At 47.3% G+C, this 23,115-nt stretch overlaps 2 protein-coding genes across 4 annotated transcripts in view; one reads left to right on the forward strand and one right to left on the reverse strand.

Moving 5' to 3' along the window:
* Window positions 1-13,056, forward strand: part of LOC132018326 (beta/gamma crystallin domain-containing protein 1-like) — a 52,608-nt gene extending 39,552 nt beyond the window's left edge. The window contains exons 13-20 of the mRNA XM_059401132.1: window positions 255-287; window positions 1,194-1,306; window positions 2,803-2,932; window positions 5,773-5,912; window positions 6,880-7,003; window positions 7,403-7,561; window positions 9,141-9,303; window positions 11,612-13,056. Coding sequence (XP_059257115.1) covers window positions 255-287; window positions 1,194-1,306; window positions 2,803-2,932; window positions 5,773-5,912; window positions 6,880-7,003; window positions 7,403-7,561; window positions 9,141-9,303; window positions 11,612-11,700 — 951 coding nt within the window. The 3' untranslated portion in view covers window positions 11,701-13,056. The remainder of the gene's footprint in view (window positions 1-254; window positions 288-1,193; window positions 1,307-2,802; window positions 2,933-5,772; window positions 5,913-6,879; window positions 7,004-7,402; window positions 7,562-9,140; window positions 9,304-11,611) is intronic.
* A 1,249-nt stretch (window positions 13,057-14,305) lies between these two features.
* The window catches only part of RTN4IP1 (reticulon 4 interacting protein 1), a 43,884-nt gene continuing 35,074 nt past the window's right edge, over window positions 14,306-23,115 (reverse strand). For 2 of the 3 annotated variants that reach the window (XM_059401135.1, XM_059401137.1), the window contains exons 8-9: window positions 22,647-22,739; window positions 14,306-14,435 (exon numbers count right to left, since the gene is read on the reverse strand). In XM_059401135.1, coding sequence (XP_059257118.1) covers window positions 14,328-14,435; window positions 22,647-22,739 — 201 coding nt within the window. In that variant the 3' untranslated portion in view covers window positions 14,306-14,327. Of the gene's footprint in view, window positions 14,436-20,116; window positions 21,106-22,646; window positions 22,740-23,115 lie in introns of those variants that run through there. The other variant, XM_059401136.1, reaches the window with a different exon arrangement.

A 23,115-nucleotide genomic window follows, 5' to 3' on the forward strand; every position in this document is an offset into this window, starting at 1 on the left:
ACGACCAAGTGGGATTTATTCCAGGGCTACAAGGTTGGTTCAACATCCGCAAATCAGTCAATGTGATACAACACATCAATAAAAGAAAGAACTAGAGTTCTTTAATGTGTACTCCTGGTTCATGTAATTCATAACACTGTAGAAACTATTCTGAAATTATTTTTAACAGTGATTGCTAATGATCTAGAAGAAAAAACTTTTTTGAGATGTCTGCTCTACTCATTTCCTTCTCTCTTCCCTTTAAAAATTTTTAGGATTCTTTCACTGGCCCAAGGAGACAAAATCAGGTAACTTAAAAAATAATCTCCTTTTTTTATAATTAGGGGCTTCCACTGAAAAGCTCATCTTATGTGTAAAATGTGAGACATTTGGGATATTTTGTTAGTTTCACCCATTTTTATACCTGAAAGCACAATTTAAAAATAAGATTTAGGTTTCCTTTATGTGCTTGACAACACATACCCATATCTAAATATTTCTTATAAAATGCTCTTATGATATAAAGTTGAATTTGATATCATTGTGCTGACTCAATTTACATTAATACACTAAGATTAATATCTCAAACAACACATGTAGTTATTCTAAACAGTAAAATGAATTTCCATCTTTGCTGTGTCCGCATTAGACAAACATTTTATATGGCCTCTCACTCAAGCCTTTGAATGCCGACTGCAACTGAGGTGTTACATTTGTTATTGAGGCTTTTTAATGGACGTGTTCAGAGTTCAGACAGCCCTAATTACAGAGGGGCAAACACCACTGTAGCCTCCTTTATTGGCATACACAAGTTTCTAATAAGTCAGCAAGTATCTCCCATTGAGAGGGAGGAAAACTATACTATGTTTCCAAAATATAATTTCTTGTAAATGTTAGAACTGATGAACAATTACTTTTGGCCACAATAAAGCTTTAAAATGCCTCACAGCTTGTTGCGACAGGGTGTTCTATAGAAACCCGCCTCTATGGTCGGGCTGGCCTTTGAAGTCTCTGAATTAAAGCAGCGTGAATGGGGCAGCCAAAGTATTTCTAATTGATCATTACTGCAGAAGTAGAAAATTAAAGGATTTATGAAATTCCTAGCTGTTTATTGTCACAGGAGCTAACAGCTCACGTTTGCATCGTTTCAAAGGCTGAACAAGTTCATGTGTTTAGGAGAATAATTGGACATCTTTCTGTTCACTTTTTCAAAGATTCGGTTGTTTTCGGAACCACAGTTTCAAGGTCACAGTCAAGGGTTTGAAGAAACAACCAGCCAAATTGACGATTCATTTTCCACCAAGTCTTGCAGAGTTTTAGGAGGCTGGTAAGTCCAACAGTGGGCTGGCAGAGCCCGATCGTGGAGAGGTGAGAATTCACGTGTCCGCAAGCATTCAGGGACACCTTGGCATTCTGTGAAAGCACCAAACGGGACAGGCCCGTGTCCGTACGAACCTGTACCTTGCTGCATCGGAGCACTGGGCATCGGAGGGCACAGGCTTACCACGCCGCTCTCCGGTGCGATGCAGACCAGGTTCTCTCCTCTCCAGCCTGTCTTGTCACCTGCAGAGGGACTCTAGATAATCTCTAAGGTGCCTTCCAAGGTGCATATTTTTTTCCAGGTAGATCGGAGTAAGACAGGCGCTCTGTCAGGCAGCGCATGGCTGGAGTGGGGCTGGCGTGTGTGGGATCAGGGAGCGCTGCACCCTAGAGCTGGGGGGAGAGAAGGTGGGACCAGGTGCTGAAGGCTCCCCCTGAGCATACGAGTTTAGACGGATGCCATAGAAAATACAAGAAGGGAAAGGCCATGAGCTCGAAGTGTCTTGCTGAAAACGGTTTGACAGAAGCTCTAGAAGGAGAGGAGCCCAAAGTCAAGGGAAATTGGTCGGGAAACCCTGCAGGTGAGGAGGAATTATGTCTAATAATAATAATATTAGTAATGGTGCCATTAATCACCTAGTTATTGGTGGTCTCAACACCACCATCTCGTCACGTTAGCCCCACATAATAGAGCCTGAAGTGGGTTTGCATTCGAGCGCACAGATTTACAGCAAAATTCCAGTGGGTCAGCACACACCGCGATCTCCATGCTGGTTCCCCTTCAGCCCCTGTCCTGCCGCACTTAGCAGGAGCAGAAGCGCCCCCGGCTCTTCATTTATGTCCATCTCAGCTCACTAGGGCGTCAACTTTACAATGGCAGGGACTGTGTTTTGTCCTCGCTTCTGTCGCCAGCAGTGGAAAAGTACCTGATACACAATGAGCTGGATGAACATTTGTTGGATTAAAAGAATGAACAAAAACCCCGCTCATCTGGGGAAGCTGGTAAATCACCACGTCACTGACGATGCCGAGGCCCACAGGGGCTGAATGACTTGTCTAAGTCACTGTGGTATTTTGACTTGCGGCCCGCTACAGAGGTGCCGGAAATGAGGACAAAGGAGAGAAATTCGGGGAGGAAACCTGTAGATCCCGGTGGTGGACTAGCCATGGCAGCTGAAGCATTATACAGAGAGGACTCAGGGCTATGGAATGGTGGCCCCCAGGAGAGGCTCCAGGAATACTGGAAGGTGCACAGGGAAAAACATGAGTAATTTCGTAGAGGAAAAAAGAAATATTTCCCAAATGCAAAACTAACAGCTGACTTCTTAAGAGTATCCATGTGTAGCAAGAGGGAAAGCAGTAAATAAAGTGTAGATATTTTTGAGGGAAGAACTGTTAGCCATATGCATTGTGTTTTCTAGCAGGCCACCTCTCAGAATCAGACTTCTTGAAGAGAATATTCAAAGTACATATTGAACATGTGCATGGTTTTTCCCGTTTTAGCTGGGTTGCATATGATGGAGAAAATTTCTCCGGGAATCAGTACGTGTTGGAGGAAGGCCACTACCCTTGTCTCTCTGCGATGGGATGCCTGCCTGGAGCAACTTTCAAGTCTCTTCGTTTTATAGACGTTGTAAGTATGTCAGCGTGACCACGTGTGACGGGGCTGCGGGGCACGGGTAGCTGATGGAGACCAGCATCTAGACTTCCTCAGGACTTAAAGTCAGAGGCGGAGAAAACAGTTGCTATAGAACTCTCCATCCTGTAACTTTTTGGTCTCTTTTTAGGTCTTTTTTTTTTTTTTTAATTTTTATTTTTTCAAGATTTTATCTATTTGAGAGAGAACAAGAGGAGAAGAGAAGGCCCAGAGGCAGAGGGAGAGCAGGGAGGCCGGCGTGGGGCTCGGTCCCAGGACACTGGGATCATGACCTGAGCCGAAGGCAGACACTCACCGGAGTCCCAGGCATCCCTCTTTTCAGATCTGGTTTGGTTTGCTGTTTTCTCAGACTCCAGATGTAGAGTGTTGAGTCAGCTGTGGTACAGTCATCAGGGGTTAGTTCAAGGCCCCGCTCCTGTCTTGTTTTTTTTCCCTTGCATACCTGATCCCTATTTCTAGTCCTCTCTCCTTTATAAGTACCCATTCTGATGTGCTTGGGATACAGCTTGGATATTCGTATGGATTTTTTTAAAATAAATCTGTATATTGGCTTTTAGTTTACATATGGTGTGGTGCTTATAGTTCTGATCATTATAAGCAACCCAATACTTAACAAATTTTCAGAGTTGTCCATTATCCTGAATGTACCTCTAGTTTATTGATTCTAATCGGTGTAAGTATTCATCACCGTATTTTACATACTTAATCCCCTCACACATATCCCTATTGACTTGTGTGAGAGTCTCTTGGGCGTGTGTATTTAAAAAGAGTGGATTTGCTGGATTTCACGCGCATGAATATGCAGTTTCTCTAAGTCTGGCTGAATCCCACTACTTGAGATCTTTGCTAGCAGAGCTGTGGGTTCCTGTTTTCTACACTGCTGCCATTACTGGGTATTCTCTCATTTCTGTTGGTTTGAAGACAGTGGACAAAAAGTATCATCTCATTGTGTTGTTTCACTATTAGTAGACCGGCATCTCCTACATTAATTAGTCACTGGGGTTTCTGTTCTGTGAACTGCCTGTTTTACACCATTTGCCAAGCCCTGGTTCAGTCTCCTGTATCTTTTGCTGTCGCTACTGAGTGGCAGAAAGTCCTCATGGTTTTTAAATCTAGCACTCTGTTGTTTGAGACTTGCAGTCACGTCTTCTCCCAGTTTATCAAGTACGTTGCTGGTTCAGCTGATATTGTCCCTTTTTGAACAGAAATCTTTCATTTTTACGTAGCCAGAGCAATATTTGGTAGAACAAAACATCAAGATAATGCTCAGATGTTCACGGCCGGGTGTGTCTGTTTTTTGGTAGCTGATCTCTCCTAAAAAGCTTTAAACATATGTAGTTGGTGACTTGAGTTTTAAAAGTAGAACATACATGAAATGGCTTGATCTCCTTCCTTCCTGCCTGTTCAGATAACTAAAATGTTGACCTTTCTTGAGATGTGAAAATAGTCCACATGGAATGACATGTAAGATGCATCAGCTTGTAAATAAGCAAATATTGAAAACTTGGATATTTAGCATGCCTAGAATTCTAAAAGCTACCTCCAAATATATATTTAAAAAACAACAAAATAAACCCATTTCAGTTGTCAAGTTTTCAAATGCCTGCCTTCCCCTAGTACTTGGCACGCATGCTCAGGCCACTTCTGCTACTCCTGTCGTTTCCTTCTGCGTTTTTATGTAACCCCATTCTTGCCCCGCACAAACCACCTCTGCACCCTCATCTCTCTTTACTGCTCCATGGAATCTCTGGGCACGTCAGGGCACATCCACATAAATGAAGCCGTGAGTTGCCACACCCTGACCTCAAAACTTAAAGCAGGGAGGGGATTTTTGATGTATTATTTATGATCTTAGGATTATTATCATTAGGGCTTAGACTGGGGTCAGAAGGGTCTATAATTTGAAAAACAAGTATGAGCTGCCAGCTTTTCGTTTTCTGAAAATCAGGGGACTTCTGTGCCCTTGTCCTCTTTCAGATGAATGATGGCTTGAACATGGGACTTCCACCCTGGTTTTGGGGTTTTTTTTCCCCCTCTCTAACTATAATTCTTACAGGAAAGCTTGGGAGCACGAGTACAACACAATCTGTTGTCTTACAATTAAAACAAACAAAAGAGACATTTGAAAAATGCTTACGAGGGGAAGGTTCCTTGATTAGGTAATTACCGCTGTCCCGCTAGACCCCAGACCGCCACCAACCTTAGACCTTACCACTCACATACATGGCTCTCTAACCCTTCCTTATCCCCCCCACCAAAATGACAAAATTTAAAATAAATTACAAGTGGGGCGCCTGGGTGGCTCAGTGGGTTAAGCCGCTGCCTTCGGCTCGGGTCATGATCTCGGGGTCCTGGGATCGAGTCCCGCATCGGGCTCTCTGCTCAGGGGAGCCTGCTTCCCTCTCTCTCTCTCTGCCTGCCTCTCCATCTACTTGTGATTTCTCTCTGTCAAATGAATAAATAAAATCTTTAAAAAATAAAAAATAAATAAATAAATAAATAAATAAATAAATAAATTACAAGTGTTGATGACTCAAAGACCCATTCCTTTGTGCCTAGGATATGTCGCCCCTCACCTCCTGCTTTAAAACACCATTGTATTTGCCTCCCTTTCTATGCAGTAGATAACCTTCCTGCCCTCTGTCCTTCCTCTCCTTAGCTGTGGGTTCGGTTACACCCACACCTCTGGGGAAAGGGACTTCAGGACAGGCTAAGCCTGGTCAGCTCTTGTGATTTTTCCTTAATAAGGTATTTCTGTGTGAGTTTGAATTCTCATCAAAGCTGAGTAACGGAACTCTATTCTTGTTCCTCGACAGGAATTTTCTGAACCAACAATTATTCTTTTTGAAAGAGAAGACTTCAAAGGAAAAAAGATTGAACTTAATGCGGAAGTAGTTAATCTCCGATCCCTAGGATTCAACACACAGATACGCTCTGTTCAGGTGATTGGTGGCATGTAAGTGAGTTACCTACTTTTGATATAATAAAATATTTGATTTTATAAATTAGGTTTGGTTATATTTCTTTCTCTCCTATGCTACCTTAAGCAAACTGAAATCTATCCTCTTATCCCCTTATTTTCTATAAAGGTTAATAATTATGCACCGTCATAGTATAGTTTTCCCATTGGGAAAAGCCACGTGTGAGGTAGTTTTTATCTCTTCATCCAGATTTTTAATTTACTTAAGGCAAGTACTTGTCTTTAGCTCCTGTCAAGTTTCTAGGGGAATCCTCTACAAACCAGTGCTCAGTAAATATATTGAGCACCTTTTAGCAAGTAAAAAAGGGAGCTGATTTTTCCTATCCCTTTTAAAGACCAAGTCCTTTGGCTTTGGAGTAAGGGCCGGGATTTTCCTTTACGTGGGAATTATTAGCGGCTGCTGTGCACAGTGATTAAAGGTCAGTGTGGAGGGGCACCTGGGTGGCTCAGCTGCTTAAGCAACCACCTTCGGCTCAGGTCAAGATCCTGGGGTCCCAGGATGGGGTCCTGCATCGCTCCCTGCTCAGCAGGGGTCTGCGTCTCCCTCTCCCTTCGCCCGCGTTCCCCTTCGAGTGCTCTCTCAAATAAATACAATCTTGAAAAAAACTACAACTGAAAACGTTTTATGAAAGCCTCACAGGAAGTACAGGGCAGCCTTGTGGAAAGGACCATATTTCATTGCCTTATAAAAGGGGAAAACTTAACCTGTTTCTATTCAGGAATGGATCTTTTTGGCATAAATACTCATGCACCAGGAATTTCCTACTTGCCAAGAAATGGGCGCTTTAAGTGTTTTAGAAAATGAGGTAGTTTTCTTTTCTCCCCCAAGGTATATTTAAGGTAGAAAGCTCGGTGTAAAAATGGGAAGCGCTGTAAACATAATAAAATCAGGGCCAGATGTCAAGTGGATGTTGCCACTTAACACAGTTTTCTTTTTCCCCAGATGGGTGACTTACGAATATGGCAATTACAGGGGTCGGCAGTTCCTACTGTCACCAGCGGAAGTCCCGAATTGGTACGAGTTCAGTGGCTGTCGCCAAATAGGTTCTCTACGACCTTTTGTTCAGGTACGGGTTTTCCCTCTCCAGGTTTCAAGTACTCTGAAATTGTTTTCTTTTTTTGTAAATGTAACTCCGCTTTTTAGTTTCAGTTTTAAGTATGAAATCGATCACCCCTCCCCATCCCCTGAATTTTGGATTTGGGCTCTGTTTCTGGTGCTAAGAGGCGGTGATGGCTTTTGGAAATGCCACCGCACCAAGATCAGCCTGTGGGCCCTCCGCACGCTCCCTGGCCCCGGCACTTTGCAGTTTTGACAAATTCCTTGAGAAAATCCTGATGCCTCTGCAGGACGGAGCAGTGCTCCCCAGTCCCGCGTCCCCTCTGATCCGTCCTGCTGTCGGTGCTTACTCTGTGCCCCCCGACGGTGCTACCTATATATGACCACACCGCGGTCTTTTGTCTTCCAGAAACGAATTTATTTCCGACTTCGAAACAAAGCAACGGGGCTGTTCATGTCCACCAATGGAAACCTGGAGGATCTGAAGCTTCTGCGAATACAGGTCATGGAGGACGTCGGTGCCGACGATCAGATTTGGATTTATCAAGAAGGGTGCATTAAATGCAGGGTGAGCTTTTAGGATTAGAAAAGGGTTTGCCATGGTCTCTTTCTTCAAGTAGATGCTATTTCATACTTCCTAGAGCACTTTCGGAAATAAGTTAAGAGGTTTTCCAGGAAAATATTTTTTAGCTGATAAAACCAATTGAGGAACTTAAAATGGGGGGGGGGGGTAAATCTAGCACTGATCCAGGATATAACATTTACATCCATACCTGATTTTTTTATGTAGTACTAGAAGGAACTGTCTTGTTTTCCCCTTTCTCCTTCATCTACTTATCATGGCTTCTTTCAGTAAGGCCCAGCCCTGTAAATGCAATTCATTCTTGGTTCATTTTGGAAGACCCCGCAGACAGACTAGGGCAAAGACCTACAACCCTGTGTACAACACAGCCCAATGGTCGTACCTTGTAAAATGGAAAATGGCTGGTCTCCCTCTTGCATCACTCCTGCCATGTAAGACCTGGTCAAGTTGAATACGGTATACGACTTTATTAGAGAAGCTCGCGCTTCTGTTGTTGATAGTCTTTTTAACTCCTTCTTGATTTTTATGAGCTTGACTGTTTGCTCCCGGTTTTTTCTTAAAACTGGGTGCCCCATGAGTCAGCAGAAGGCATACAGCCTGTGGAAGGGAGCACAACCTGCTAATTGGGTCTCTTGTGCTTGAGGGAGAATTATCTTATCCTTTCAGCAAACAGAAGTAGTGTTTAGACAGGCAGAGAAGCAAGCACGAGAAGCAGCAGCAGCTGAACTACAGCAGCATAAAAGAAGCCGACTTCTGTCTTTAATTGAACACTTTAAGAAAACAGAGCCTTTCAGCACTTACTTTTAATTACTTCTAATAAACATTTTAGTGGTGTTAACTGTGAATTCGGTAGGTCAGTGAGAAACAGTGTCCTAGATTATCACTCTTTTTATCACCTGTATATTTTTCATAAGCACTTTCTGTAGGAGGATGTGTGTTAACGTCATGTGAACGCAGTAGATTTACATCAGAAAAGGACCCTTAAAATCTTTGCATGAAAACACACTCCACTGCATTTGTATTTTATCCTTCCTCTTTTTATAGCTGGATAGCATGCCTTTTTGGAAATTTCTATTAGACATCTCTTACGAAGGGAAGACGAGAGTAGGTGGGATTTCAAGTTTTAAAATAATAAAATGCCCTTTAAGCTAGTTCACTGTTACAACAGCCTTTCAAATTAGAGATGCAGTCATATTCCAGAAGGGTCAGGCTGATGGGGTCAGAGATGGTTATAGGTCAAGGGAGATAAAGCAGTAGACCCCTGCCTCTGATCATGGTCCTTGCTGAAAGGGAGAGCTAATGTTCTGAGGTTTCCCTGACTCCCAAAGGGCAGAAATCTTACAAGGGACAAGAATGGAGAATTTTCCAGCACTCGTGTCACCTGAAACAAAGGTGTAAGTGTTTGTTATTTGATCCCAGTTCTCCGGCTAAAGCTGAAATGCCTCCTGTGGGGCAAATGAAGCAGATAGCAAAGACAACTTTAAAAATCAATTTGTGCCCAGAACTGATCATGATCCCTGAAGGTGTATCTGTCGCTCAGCTGCCTTGTTTGTCCCATAAGCAGATAGCGGAAGACTGCTGCCTGACAATCGTGGGGAGCCTCGTGACCTCTGGCTCGAAACTGGGCCTTGCCCTCGACCAGAATGCCGACAGTCAGTTCTGGAGCATGAAGCCAGATGGCAGGATCTACAGCAAGTTGAAACCGAATTTAGTTTTAGATGTCAAAGGTAAGAATCATTTATTTTCTCTGTTGTGTCTATACTTAGCTAAAAATACATTTTTTGCTTGTGCAAATGTGCATACTATTAGCAGTAAGCGATCTCTTCCCGTGGGCCAGCCACTGAGAACCCCTCTACACGCCCTCTATCTCACAGCCTCTTCCCAGGGACCCTGGGAGCCCCAGGTTACCCCCTTGTCCCTGGTCCCATTTTATAGCCCAAAAACTGAGGCTCAGAGGGCTCAATCATGGACCTGTACCCCGAAGTGCTGAGCTGAAATCTGGACCTAGGCTGATTTCACACCATTTGTTTTATTATAATAGACTAAAAATCACAAAGGCTCCAAGCTCAGTGAATATAGTTGAAGAGTCCCATGCATCTGCGTGTATCACCTTGCTGAGCTAGAGCTCCTTGGTCTTACAAGACAGAGTTCCAAAACCAAAGAAATGGGACTACATTGGAAACATCGTTTTTTAAAAAATATGGATTCATGTTTATGTGCTCAGTTTCCTGTGTCAAGGTTAGTCTCCTTGGGTACCCACTATGTGGTAGACGGTTAGCTAGACACTTGGTACCCAAGGAGAAGGGAAATGTTAGCTTGGCTTCAGAGAGTTTATGATATAGAAACTCCAAGCATGTAGGACTTTTTCCCACTTGCTACACTGGCACTTGACAAGGAGTAAGGATACCTAGCTTGGAGTCTTGACTGACAAGAACTGTGGGATTTAGAAGCTTCCTCTTTAGGGTTTTGCTTTAAAGCCCCAAGGTCCGTTCCTAAAATGCACTATAAATATGTCCACTGCTTCTTGAATAAGGATAGGGTTCTATATGTTTGTGAACTCTCAGTACATCTAGGTAGGGTAGCTGCCCTAGTCACTGGTCTTATTAAACTGAATTTCAAGTTCTCAGACTGTGGGAGAGTGGCGCCATCTTGTGGACATGAGGGAGTAGGGCCGCACAGCCCCCATCTGTGCAAGGGAAATACCTCTCTGGTAACACTTACCAGGAGACTAGGATTTTCATCAGCTCCAGCTGTTGAAGCCTTTGTTATCTGCTGCCAATGCCCTAAGATTGATCAGCCCAAGAGGCTTTCTTGGAACGTATCTCCTGGTGTCTGGGGAGGGAGTCGTTTGGGTAGATGTCACATATTATTTCAGACCTAGGAGAGCAATGGAAGCAGATTTCTTCTCGCTTTAAAAGTTTGGGATGATCTTTCTCCCCAGAGGCAGAATGAAATCAGATGATTTCTCAAGGACTTCCTAGTCTTTGTGATTCTAATTAAAATTATGGTATTTTAACATTCTTTTGTGCCTATTAATGACACTGCAATCCTAATACGTCCCCAGATCTCAGTGGAGTCGTGTGTGTGTCTCAGTGGGGACAGTGGATTTGCTGGTGGTGGTTACTTTTCCCACGACACACACATCTGGCTCCAGTGTCCTATGCTAAGCCTAGATGTGTAGAACCAATAAATCACCAATGATGATAAACTGATTCCTTGTAAGAAGAGCATAAGTTATCAGACCTTTCAGATATTTTATGAATGCTTAAAAGAGTAAGAACATTTCATTCTTCTTGGCTTGAGGATGCAGCAGGATTTCAATACCAGTTGCCCTGCCTCATAGCGAGAGGAGCAGATTTGTATTTCTGGGAGTCCCTGTGATAGAGCCTCGATGCAGAGCCTTATGCTAACAAAGGATACGGTAGCTGAAACCGTATTTAGTCTGCACTGAAAAAAAAAATCTGATGGCACTTTATGATACTTCTCCACTGAAAGGAAGAGGCTAGGTTTTTTCACACCCACGTGTCTATCTATCTAGTAGGCACCTTGGAAGACATTCTGGTGAAAGGGAATTTAAATAATAATTTTAAAAGTACAGTTAAACTCAGGATCAAGTGCTATGAATTTTTATATACCCAGTGCGTTCCCAGGAGTGGGCGTGCCGCCCAGTCCACATACTGGGCGTCTTTCAAACGTCCCCTTTGCCCTAATACAGCCATTTGTCATTGTTCATGCAAAACCTGTCCCAGCTGCCAACCCTTCCACTACTTTCAGGGCCTGCTATAGCAAATCCATGTATTTCACAATCTTTGTTCATTTTCCCTTCTCTAGATTTTTCCACCTCCCCGCCCCTCGCCCCCCAACTTCAGACACCTAAAGTCTTGAGTAGGAAAAGGAGCCCTGGGAGGTGGGACATCCTGTGTGTTGTTGGTGCCCACAGGATGGGATTTTAACACAACCCAGAGCTGAGTCACCTCTCCGCTTTGTTTCCTACAGGCACATTTCCTTTCCTTATTTTCCTTTTCTTTCTTTCAGGGGGGACGCAGTACGACCAAAATCACATTATCCTCAACACTGTCAGCAAAGAGAAGTTAACGCAAGTGTGGGAAGCCATGGTCCTATAACCCTGAAGAACGCAGGAGGAAAGCTTCTGGAGGTCTTCGAGCTGCTTGAACACGGACAGAGCCAAGAGGAAAGGGCACCTGCTCCTTCTTCGGTAGCTCTAGCTCTGCCCCGGAATGACCCTGCCGTGACCAGGACTCGGGTCTCATCTTTGCTAAAGACTGTCATAGTTTTAAACCAACCATTTGTCCTTCCTTCATTTCCTGCCTCTCATCTCCTTTCAGTAGCTGCTTAACAGGTTGCCTCATTAGCAGCTTTTGGGGGTTTTAAAAAATGTTGTTTATCAAGACTCTGTACATTTTAAATTATTTCCAAAGGTCGTGACAGGAGAGAAGAGGAACAAACTTCCAGTAGACTCTGTGGGCCTACCCATGCCTTACACTTTAAAGGGAAGGATAAAAGCTCGAGTTTTAGCATCTGAGAAGAAATAATGTATCAGGCCACTAATTTTGGTTCCTCTGTTTTCTGGAATCATAAATTACGCTCTATAGCAAAGTGGGGAAAGGCTTATCCATTTGTTAGTATTGAACTCTAGTAAGTTTATAAGATTTCATGTCCTGTCTGCTAATGTGAGCAGGATTTGGATGATTTTAACCCACTCGTGGGCTGCCCTGAAATGTCACAGACAAGTGTCATTTAACGCTTTTCTCACAGATGCCACGGGGCTAGCGTTCCCAGGATCTAGTTTATCACTCCTCTACAGTTCGTTCTGACGCGATGTCCTATGAGCCTTTGCTGAGCTCAGGCCCGTCACCTCAGACCCCGGCAGCGGACACGAGAGACGGAGGAGGCAGCGGGGAATGACTGGCAATTCTCCAGCACATGAAGGGAGGGAGGCCTGGAGCACTGCCTGGTTCAAATCGTAGAACTCGGGAAACCCTAAAATGCAGTATTTCGGGGAAAAATGAAAGAGTTTAACCACGGATAATACACTGGCCCACACGGTGCTATTCAACCAGTGCCTTCTGGTTTTGAACAAAACTGCTTGACCTTCTCCGCATACACTCTTCCTCTTCTTGTCCTTACTTCATTAGCCTCGGTAACGCTGGTGCTCTCGTCCCAGGAGGGACGAATCTCGTTTCCTCTCGAGCTGTTCCAGTGTCTTTCCAGGGCTAACGCTGCTCCTCTCCGCACTGCCCCGCGGTCTTGGGAGGCAGCTGTGGCCAGCGGCTTAGCTTCGGTTTTAAAGTAACGTTTGCACGTGTCCACCCGCTGCCAGCAGGTCTGTCTTGTTCTCAGATGTCCAGCTGGGACTTTCGGCCTTTGTGCGGATCACTACAGTGTGCGGGGGCTCAGACATCCTACAGTCGCCGGGGTTGAATTTCTCTCTTGAATAAACTTGTTTCTGGTTAACCGTACAGAGGAATCCGAGTGCGTCCTTGCCGTGGCGTCACAACGCGTCACAGCGAGTGAGGGGACAGGTTAGAACCTGCTGATGGACGAGGAAGACCCAGGTTTCAGGTGCTGGAATGAGGCAGGGGTGAAAGCTCCCCGTTCCGAGAGAGGAACTGGGGCTAAGCGAGCTCTACCCTCTAGAGTTTTGCCCCCTCCCGGTACCACTCGGGAGCTCGCAGGAGAAGAGCCGAGACTGTTCCGACCAAGTCCACAGTGGCAGGTCCTGACAAGGAGAGTCACGTTTTCTCTCTCGTGAAATACTGACTGTGGTGAGATCAGCGATTCCAGAGAGAAGCCCTCATCCAACGCATTTACCAAATGGGTGTCTGACAGGAATAAACTGAGTAGCAAGTTACTAACCGAGTCTTTATCCAAAGCCTGAGGTGCGGTGAGGAGGAGGAGGAAAACACCAGGAAGAAACACTTACCCCGAATGAGGGTCACAGATTCAAAAGCTGCACTGGGCTTCTCGGTAAACCACTAAGTGCAGGCATTTAAGGTCAGAAACTGGAGGAGGATATTTCAATGGCTGAGAGAGGCCTAGCCCTTCGGCAAAATGTAAGGGTTTTAAAAAGTTAGAAACTTTAGCCTCTGCTTTCATTTTCTTGAGGGTCACCAACCAAATCATGAGATTCTGTATGTAACCCTAAGAGGAGATTCAGAACTCTGAGAGCAGGTCTGACCCCAGCAGAGCAGAGGAAACCGGGCCCAGCTGGAGTCCTCTAGGAGCACTGGTTTCCAGAAGGAGCTTTACCAAAGCTCTTCGTGCCGCCATCCAGCCCCGCGCCAGAAGTTCTAGCATCTCACCTGAATGGAGTCTGAGCTACACTGGAACAGAAGATGATACAACGATGGGAAAATCCGGTGTGAAAAAACAGCTTGAAGAAAGCTCTGTAGTCTTCCCCGTGCAGCTTACCGGGTAGGCCAAGCACGGACACTTGCAGAGCCTGCGCTGTGCGTCCCCTCGGCTCGGCTCGGAGGACCTCTCGGCAACAGGAACGCGGGGACGCCGGGCAGGTACCAGACAGCACTGTGCACACGGTGGGGCGGGGGTGGGAGGTAGAAAATGCATCTGTCCTCAGTTCAGAAGACAAATTACTGGCAAAAAGGCGTGTTATACTTGGATCATGGGACTTATCGTCTAATCTGGAAAGAAAGCAACGGTTACAAAAACGTCTGGGCCGAGAGGCCATCGCCAAAGAAGAGAGCCAACAATCGCCACACCGAGTGTTTATTTAAACGACATTAATTACGGTCTTTCCCCTTGCATGTCCTCTTTCCACCTTCAGGAAGGCTTCTGGAACTTGAGAAAAAGGAAACGTTTTTTCAATAACGGGCTGAATCTGTAAAACACAAGAAGTTGACCGGTGGGGAGGAAAGATGCAGGTTTTCAAGGTAGATCTGTCCCTGATGTCCTCATTGTCCCTCCAAGCCATGTGCACGTAGGTGAGACGCTGACCACATGCCACGCCCCGCCGCCCCCCCCCCCCCCCCCCCCCCCCCCCCCCCCCCCGCCCCCCGCCACCGCACCCGCCCTGCCCAACCCGGGGTTTCTTCCCCCGCCTCACTGCGAGTCCTTGAGGTGGCCCTGGCCATCGCTAAAGTCTTTCTGTGCTGGTTGTGTCACTCTCCTACGTAGAGCCCTTCCACAGCTCCCAGACATTCCAAGGCCGCCACCTCCCCACCCTGGCCCTCGTGCAGCCCTCACGCTTTACGAAGCGGCCTACTTGTTGCCTGAACGGGCTGTGTCTGCCGCTCTTCCAACTCCCACCCTTCCGGGCCGGGTCTCTCATGCCCTGTCTGAGCCTCCAGTCTGCAGTGTGTTCTCTCAGGGCTGCTCGGGACCTAGCTGGCCAACGACACACACGGCTTAGCCACCCTGTCATGTAGGGTGAACATCAAAAGGGGCCACCGAGCTTTTGCTGGCTGGATCTCTGTAGGCCCCTTGTAGGCCACGTACAGATTCTAAAAAGAATCTGTTAAAAGTCCGGCAGATCTACTCAGCCACAGTCTGAGTACCTGTGGTCCAGGCTGCCTCTCCGGGACCCGCACCCCACCCCCCATGCTCAGCGCAACCTGAGCACAGGACACGAGCTTGAGAGATGTCACTTGATGAAAACCAGTAAGATAACTGGGAAGCAAGTCTTACGTGGTCTCTCTGGGTTTCAGGAGAACCTGTCCCGGGAGGTAGCTGGCCTGGGGGGTTTGCTAACTGGCTGAGCAGCTGGTTAGAATTTACGGGACAGCCACCTCCACCAGCTCAAAGGCTGGAATGCTGCTGGTTCTTGTTCCTGCATCATCAGTGCTGCCTTTTGAACGTGGGTCCCAGTTAGCACCCTCTCCAGATGCAGAAATCCAACAGAACGACTCTTCTTCAAAGCTACAAGCGAACATCTGTAATTGTCCCCTGGGTCCTCCGGCGGCCTGCCTCCCGCAGCTCCACGGACAGGGAGACGTCCTGAGCGGGCCCAAGCTCATGCCTACGTTTCAAGACCCTTCTCCTTTCACAAGAGGAAAATTGTCCTTGGCAGGCTCGGAGGCCCCCAATGTTCCCTCCTCTTGTGTGAATTTCCCAGCCCCGTCACCAGAAGAGCGCCTTTGACTCCAAAAGTTCCCTTCTCCAGAGAGTTCAAAATTCTCTGCCCACAAATCACGGTAAGCTCCAGGGAGCAATAACAACTAACACGCACTGTCCTATGTGCCAGGAGCGCTCCCGACTCTCACTGCCTCTCCCCTCGCTTCATCCCTAGCAGGGAGGGACTCTTACCATTTGCATTTACAGAAGAGGAAATTAGGGCGCAGAGTGAAAAGAGTCACCAATTTCACACACCCACGCCCCTAGTCTGTGCTCTCACCAACCCCCCCCCCCCTGGGTTTGTCAGGTATCTCAGGTTGCTTTCTACATCCAATCCCAAAAATGAAAGGAGGAAAGGCGGCCAAGGCTTGTAATGATTTATCACGGTGTGCCTCTTGGCTGGCCTGCCCTGTGCTGAGACCGTGCCAGAGCACCCAGTCTCCAGGCCCCCGAGACAGCAGGTGCACAGCACACAGGCCCCCGCTCCCATCTGCACCTGGCCTCACCGATTATTAACCACGGTCCTCCCCTCCCCGGCAAGCTAAGCATGACCTTAGAATCTTCCACACCGCAGCTGCTACGAACACATCGGAGCTGACCCGTCCAATGAAACCTACATGCCTTCTCTGGTAAATACAGAATGCACTAAAGCTGTTTTCCGTACATCCTGCAGGAAACTTCCTGAACCCATTACTCCCTTGAAAGCCCCCAGGACATTGTTTTTTTGGATGCTAATTATCTAAGAAGGAATCACCTGAATTTGCATGCTGAAAATGCAGAGTCCTTGGTCCCTGGTTAGAACAACCAGATCAGAATCTCTAGGGGCTGGGGTGGAGACCATGCGTTTTCTGGAAGCCTTCCAGGAGAGTTTACTGCACACTGGCGTGGGCATCACTGCAGCTTTCTGCCTTGATCTTCGGGTCCCTGACTCGTAGCAGACACACACTCATTCATCCCACAAGGACTGACCAGGTGTTGCCTTCTAAGTGCCAAGCACCGACCCAGAGCAGATACATGGCACAGGCCGCCGAGGGTAAACCAAGGCAAGAAAGAGGCAATGACATCCACTTCTCACTGAGCCGTGAACACCCGTAACGAGAGCATCCCAACCCCGGTGTTAACAGAGGGTCACGGAGGAGGGACCTGGAGGCCCCCTGCTCCACTGGAGAATGAACAGCCCAGGCTGGTCCAGCTCTGCTCACGTTAGAACTCTGACCGCAGCACCGGAGCCTGAACTGATGACACAGCCAGCGTGCGATGACCACACACTTCAATCTGGCCGGTCAGGCCTATTGTGGCGAATAACCCCAGAGGGCTGATGGGCCGGAATGAGTCATTCAGCTCTTCCCGTAAGTGACAATGAAAAAAGAAGGCTTTCTGTTAACAAGCAGGTGGACCCCGCAGCCGGCTGAATAGCGCCAGCAAACGGAGATTAACTGGATAATGAAGCAGTGTCTACACACGGCCTCACCCCAGACCCAGAGTGCTTGTTTGCCACGGACAGAGATCAGAGGTAAAATCCAGCGAGGGGACAGAAAGGTTACTCACAGTGAGGTGGGGACATTATGTGATGACACTGCTAGAGCCCAGCCGGCACAGGGAGCCCCGTTATAAAGCGGGCAGGCTCAGCACGGGGCACTTCCCGCAACGCGGAGGCCTGGGGCCTGTGCAGACTGGGGGACACTCACCACAACGGCATTCGTCCTGGTCCCGGGCCCCACTCGGGCCCTCCCGGCAGTGCCTTCCTTACCTTCTTAGACAAAGGCTGTGTAACGCCAGGCCCCGGGACTTGGTGCCTGCTGCCAGGCGTCCCTTCTATGAGAACACAGGGACCACAGGCCCCTCAACTTCCCCAGTGCGGCTGTGGACTACTGTTGCTTCCAGCCGCGGGGCGCGCCTTCTCTGCTCAGAGGGAAAAGGGAAGAGAACCCCTCTGCGGAAGAGGGGCAGGACGACACCATCTATGCAGGCAGAGAGATTTCCCCTCAATCCCCATTTGCCCAGCAAGAATGACGCAATGGTAGAGCTTCAAAGAGCCCTAAGTGTCTGCACGAGCCCGCTGGATAGATCAGGAAGCCGAAGTGCAAGTGGCTAACGGCTCCGAGGACGTGCAGGTGAGAGCTTCTGGCCCGGAGGCAAAGCTGGGGTCCAGGACTACTGACTGCACTACTGCAGTCTGGGGACAGAAGCATGAGTCACGGTCTGTCCCCCTCTTCCCCAGACCCTCTACCTCCGTCTCCACTGGGCACAGAAACTGCAGATCCATGAAGGTGAGGTGTGTGAAGGGAGAGGAACAGGTGACAGATGCAAGGCAGACCCGAGGGCTCCTGGCAGAAGGTCAAGTCCACACACGTGTGCCGGGCACCAGGGACCCAGGCCAGGGGTGGCAGAGACATAGCTGTGGCACACCTCCGAGAAAGGCACGCCCCCTGACCTCTGAGATAGGGTCAGTATCCCCAGGCAGAAGGGGGCTTCAACTAAGGAGCTATGAGAAGACAAAAGGAAGAAGTGGGCTTTGCTGGACTTTGCTATTTCTGGGACTTTCTGGCCCCAGAAAACTCAAAGCTGGAAGAGAGGTGGTAAGAAGGGAGTGGGGGTGGGGATAATGGAAGCCACTCCCCAAGGGAGGAAATGTGCCCATTCTGGAAAGCATCCGGGACTTGTCCCTAGGTGCCCCTGAGAAAGGCACTCCTTCCAGCCAGGTGAGAGGAGAAACTTGACCTACATTTCCTCACAGAAACAAGCAGCAACACTAGAGAAAATAGCAGCAGCATCAGGGTGATGGGATCCATGAGGTCCCGGTTGTGTGTCTGAGTCCCAGGCCTTCCATCCCTCATCACTACATCCTCTCTATGGAGGAAAAAAACCCAGTTGCAAAGAAGGAGCTCAAAGTTTGAAAACGTAATTCATTGCTAAAGGGAGGCCTCACATCTCACGAAGGGCCTGGGAAACTGCGCGCCTCCCAACTTCTGTTTCATGTTTCTCCAGAGCGGCAGCACTCAGAACGGTGACCTCTAGCTGCATGTGGCTATTTCCATTCGCCGAAGGGAAAAAAAATATGGAAAACTCGGTCTCTCAGTTGGACCAGCCACTTTTCACATGTTCAACTGCCACATGTGACCTCTGGCTACCATACTGGACAGTGTAGACAGAGAACATTTCAATTACTGCACGAAGTTCCAGTGGACATCACGGCTCAGAAGGTCACTCAGTGTGGCCAACCCATCTCTCTCCACATCTTTCACCCTACTAGGCAAAGCTCGTGGGCCCTCTGTCAACGTTTTAAATTGAATTCAAAAAAGTTACATAGGAACTATTCTGATGCTGGCTAAAAGAAAGAAACAAACTTAGGTCACCTCTATCATCACTCAACCAAGAAGCTTGGCTGGTCACCTAGGAACTTAAACAGATCTGTGAATGTTACGAACATGACATCAAAGGACTTTCATAATTACATGAAGAACATATGTATACAGATAAACATACTTGAAAAGACAAAAGGGTTTTCCTTGTAGGAAAACTCTCCCTCCCATACTTGATCCCCAGCCATCTAGTTCTCCTCTGGAACAACCAGTATTTCAAGTTTTCTTCTCCCAGAGATGTCCACATTCTAATCTCCCAAACCCGTGAAGATAACATATAGGGCAAAAGGGGCTTCAGAGACATGATCAAGTTCAGGATCTTGCGATGGGCATGGCTATCCAGATGGGCCCAATGTAATCCTGAGGGCCATTAGAAGAAGAAGGAGACAGGACAGTTGGAGGGAGGGAGACAGGATGATGGACGCTAAAGTTAAAGTCATTCAAGACTAAGCCCAGAATACAGCTGGTTTCTAGAAGCTGGAGAAGGCCAGGCGACAGGTTCTCCCCTCCAGCCCACCCCCAGAAGAAACACAAGCCTGCTGGCCCCCAGCACCAGAAGACAGTAAGTGTGCACGGTTTCCAGCCACCACACTGATGGCAGCTGGCTATAGGAGCAAGAGGAAAGGAATGCGTGCACGTGCAAGCACATATGCACGCGTTTCTTCCCTCACAGCCTGGTCATTCTTATCAGTAGCTGACTCTAGCCTGAAGAATCTGTCTTCCCGCCTCCTCTCAGGCCTGAAAGACACTGAAAAATACAGGAAGATTATTGTGGATAGAATTCAAACCCCACCTTTCTAAATGTTTAGATGGCTATTTAAGCAAGCAAAAACAATGAAGGTTGTATGAGGGATTTATTTTTTTTAACTATTACTGCCTCACTCTTAAAGATAGAAATGGTGGTTGAAGGAACTATCCTAGAAGTCAAGAGACCTGAGCCCTTGAACTTGTCACTTGATTCATGGGGCTGTCATGAGACGTAAAGGCAGGATGGGGGTGTGCGGAGGTAGCAAAACTAGACATGCGCTAAGTTTTCTGGTTTCTAATCTCTGCACGTGCTAACTCAAAAAAAGTTTGCTACACAGTATGAAAACAAGAAATGTTTATTGTGCCGAGGGACGAAAAATGCAAAAATAACTGTAGGCAATTTTGGTAGCAGGCCATCCAATCAGTGTGATAATTATAAGTCATTCTTCTCTGTCACTGCCCTCTAGATACAAAGACCATCTCTGGAATACCCGAGAAACTGGTTAACAATGATTGTGTCTGACAAGACAAGCTCCGTGACTGAGGGACAGGAGTCAAAGAAAGATTTCAGGAAATAACTCTTCCTACCTTTTCGATTTTGAACCTTAAAGTATTTCAGAAGAGTAGGTTCTTTCGGTTCGTGGCTTCACACTGTCCAGAAATAACCAGAGCTCCTCTCTCAGGTACCCGTTACTCACCAAGTGCTCAGCCAAAGCTTAGAAGAATCTCAATGTCCTCATCCCATTTAACAATCTCTACGCGCCACACACCAGAGAAGCTGACGTGCTTGGTTATCTGCTATAGCTTCCCAGCGCAGACAGCACCTTCCCGCACCCACAATGAGGCAGGACGCACATGAAGACAGCTGGCCTGCTCACGGCACCCAAACACAGCAGCTCCCACAGTTCCAGAGTCCTTCACTGTCAGAGGGGACTCCTGGACCCAAATAACCCTGGCCAGGCCAAAAGAATATTCCCTCGCTCACCCTCGTCTGAGGACACATCAAGGGCATCTTTATCTCCACCTTGTCCTCTTGTAGCCATTCTGCCAGTTATCTGCTGAATTTAATAGTTACATATACACAAGTCTCCTCTCTTCTCTGTTGCGTAAATAGGAACTTCCAGGTCGAGAGCGCGCGAGTCCCAATATTTTGAATACAAGAGAGTCATGGTAAGCCCGTGGACAGCCTGGAGCCGAGATCGGGAAGGGCACGACTGCACAGTGTGCTGCTGGAGGGTGGGGACGGCTCTCACCGCGGGGCTCCAGTCACAGGAAAGAGCATGTGAAACTATGGGCCATGGTACTTAATGAGAGCTCACTTCCTTCTTCCTGGAAATAAAATAAGCATCCTACAGGAATTAAGAAGAACCTTAAAGAGGCTCTTAGAAACAGCCACAATAAGGCCGAGACCGTCTACCTGGGACACATTAAGACTCAGAAGTCTGAGAAAAGGCACCCAAATTTGAAACCACAAAATTTAGGAAATGGTAGCAGGCCATTTTCTATCATATAGTCCGTGGCTATAGTGAATTAAAAAACCTAAACGCACAAAAAGCAGCCAGTAGGTCCTAAAGACATTTCCTTCCAAAATTAGGGTGGAAATAAGAAATGGGCCATAAGGGGCAGGTGCCAGCACGAGGAAGCCCACCTCAGCCCAGCTCTTTCCAAGCAGCCCTGTATGGATCACACGGTGGCAAAGCTAGCCCTACTCCATCCCCTTGCCCTGTTCATCGTAAAAAGCCAAGGACAAGACAATTTAAGCTAACGCCGCAGATCAGCCTCCAGCACTAAGGATGCAGCTGAAGGTTGGAGAGGGAAAAGCCCGGGGCTGGGAGTCAGGAAGTACACATCCTGGTCCCACTCCTGCAACCTGAACATGTCCCTTTCTCCCCCTAGCCTGTTTTCTCATCTGTAAAATGAGAATCATTTTACCTACAACCTCAGGCAACCTTCTATGGCCTGTAAGGGTCTCTACCCTATAATTTCATACAGTCTCTTAATAAAATCATAAACATCAGCACCAGACTAGGAGTTTTCCTTCTAGGTTATTCTTCCAGAGAGAGAATGTCAGGGCTATTAAGACCATGAAAAACCAAACTAAACAATGGTCTGAAAGGCCTTCTGACAGCCAAAATGGGACGATCCAACTACAAGCAGCAGTCCTTTCCCCACAGAGTCCGTGCAGGACAGACGTGAGCCGTCAGAAACACTGACCAGTGGGCCCCACCAAGATCTCCAAGAGCCGCTCCGACATCCCATGCAGTGACCCTCTCCGACAGACCTCAGATGTACCATTATCTGCCCTCCAGATGGGTTACACCAGCTGGTGAACAGGAGACCTGGGGACCCGAGTCCTGGTGCGATACTGTGTGAGTTGAGATTCCAGAGTATTTGTTCACTGGGCTCCTCTGGAAATCTGGTTCCCTCCAGAGCAGCTTCACCCTTGAACTCTAGATGCTCCGGAGCAGTTCTGTTAACTCACAAGTGTGTCTGGACCTCTGTGCAGACATTACCTTGGTGGTGCCTTCTTTTCAGGATCATTACCAAAATATCAGCAGCCCAGCAGTAAATGCCAGCTCTGCGAACCATCTAAGTGTGTTTCAGAAAATCACATTAGCTCTCTGGACCTGCCCCTTTGCCTATAAACTAAGAGGGCTGAACCAGATGGTGTGGGCTCTTTTTCAGATGTAGCCGTCTAGGACTAGGATTCCCATGGAGACAGAACCAAAATACAGCACTTAAACTTAGCCATGGACAACAGCATGTGCATGGACCACACCTGCCCCCAGAGAGCTCCCGCAGACTAGGCTTGGTGGGCGTGTGGCCAAGCCTCCAACGGCTGCTCCAGCAATCCGAGCGCCCGCACTTACCTTTCCCTCATCCACCAGTTTCGCGATGTCGTCTAGATACACGCCGCTGGCCATGAAAAAGGCCCAGCGATAATGGACTCCTTGCCAGAAATGCTAAAAAGAAGAAAAGAAAACACATCAAATACAAAAAAGGATAAAATCTCATGGAATGCAAATTTAGGTGAAAGTATTTTCTGGGTGATTAAGACAGACAAACCAATTTCCTCCTCATTATGAAACAATGAGCTCTATGCCCAATACCTCAGCACGGTGACCGACAGAGGGGACACTCATAAATAAACAAAGATATATTCACGTGAACACAGGCTTTTTTTTTTTTTTTTTTTTACCAAATTGTGAATGACAAGCAAGTCAGCACAGGAAAGCTGTCCTTAAAATGAGTGTCTAAACAGTCTTACACACTCAATTCCTTCCCTCAGAGAAATTAGAGGCTAAGACCTCTCAGCATTCTCTCCTAGGGTTTAAATGA

Source organism: Mustela nigripes, chromosome 5 (genome assembly GCF_022355385.1).
Source record: "Mustela nigripes isolate SB6536 chromosome 5, MUSNIG.SB6536, whole genome shotgun sequence".
NCBI classification, from domain to species: domain Eukaryota; kingdom Metazoa; phylum Chordata; class Mammalia; order Carnivora; family Mustelidae; genus Mustela; species Mustela nigripes.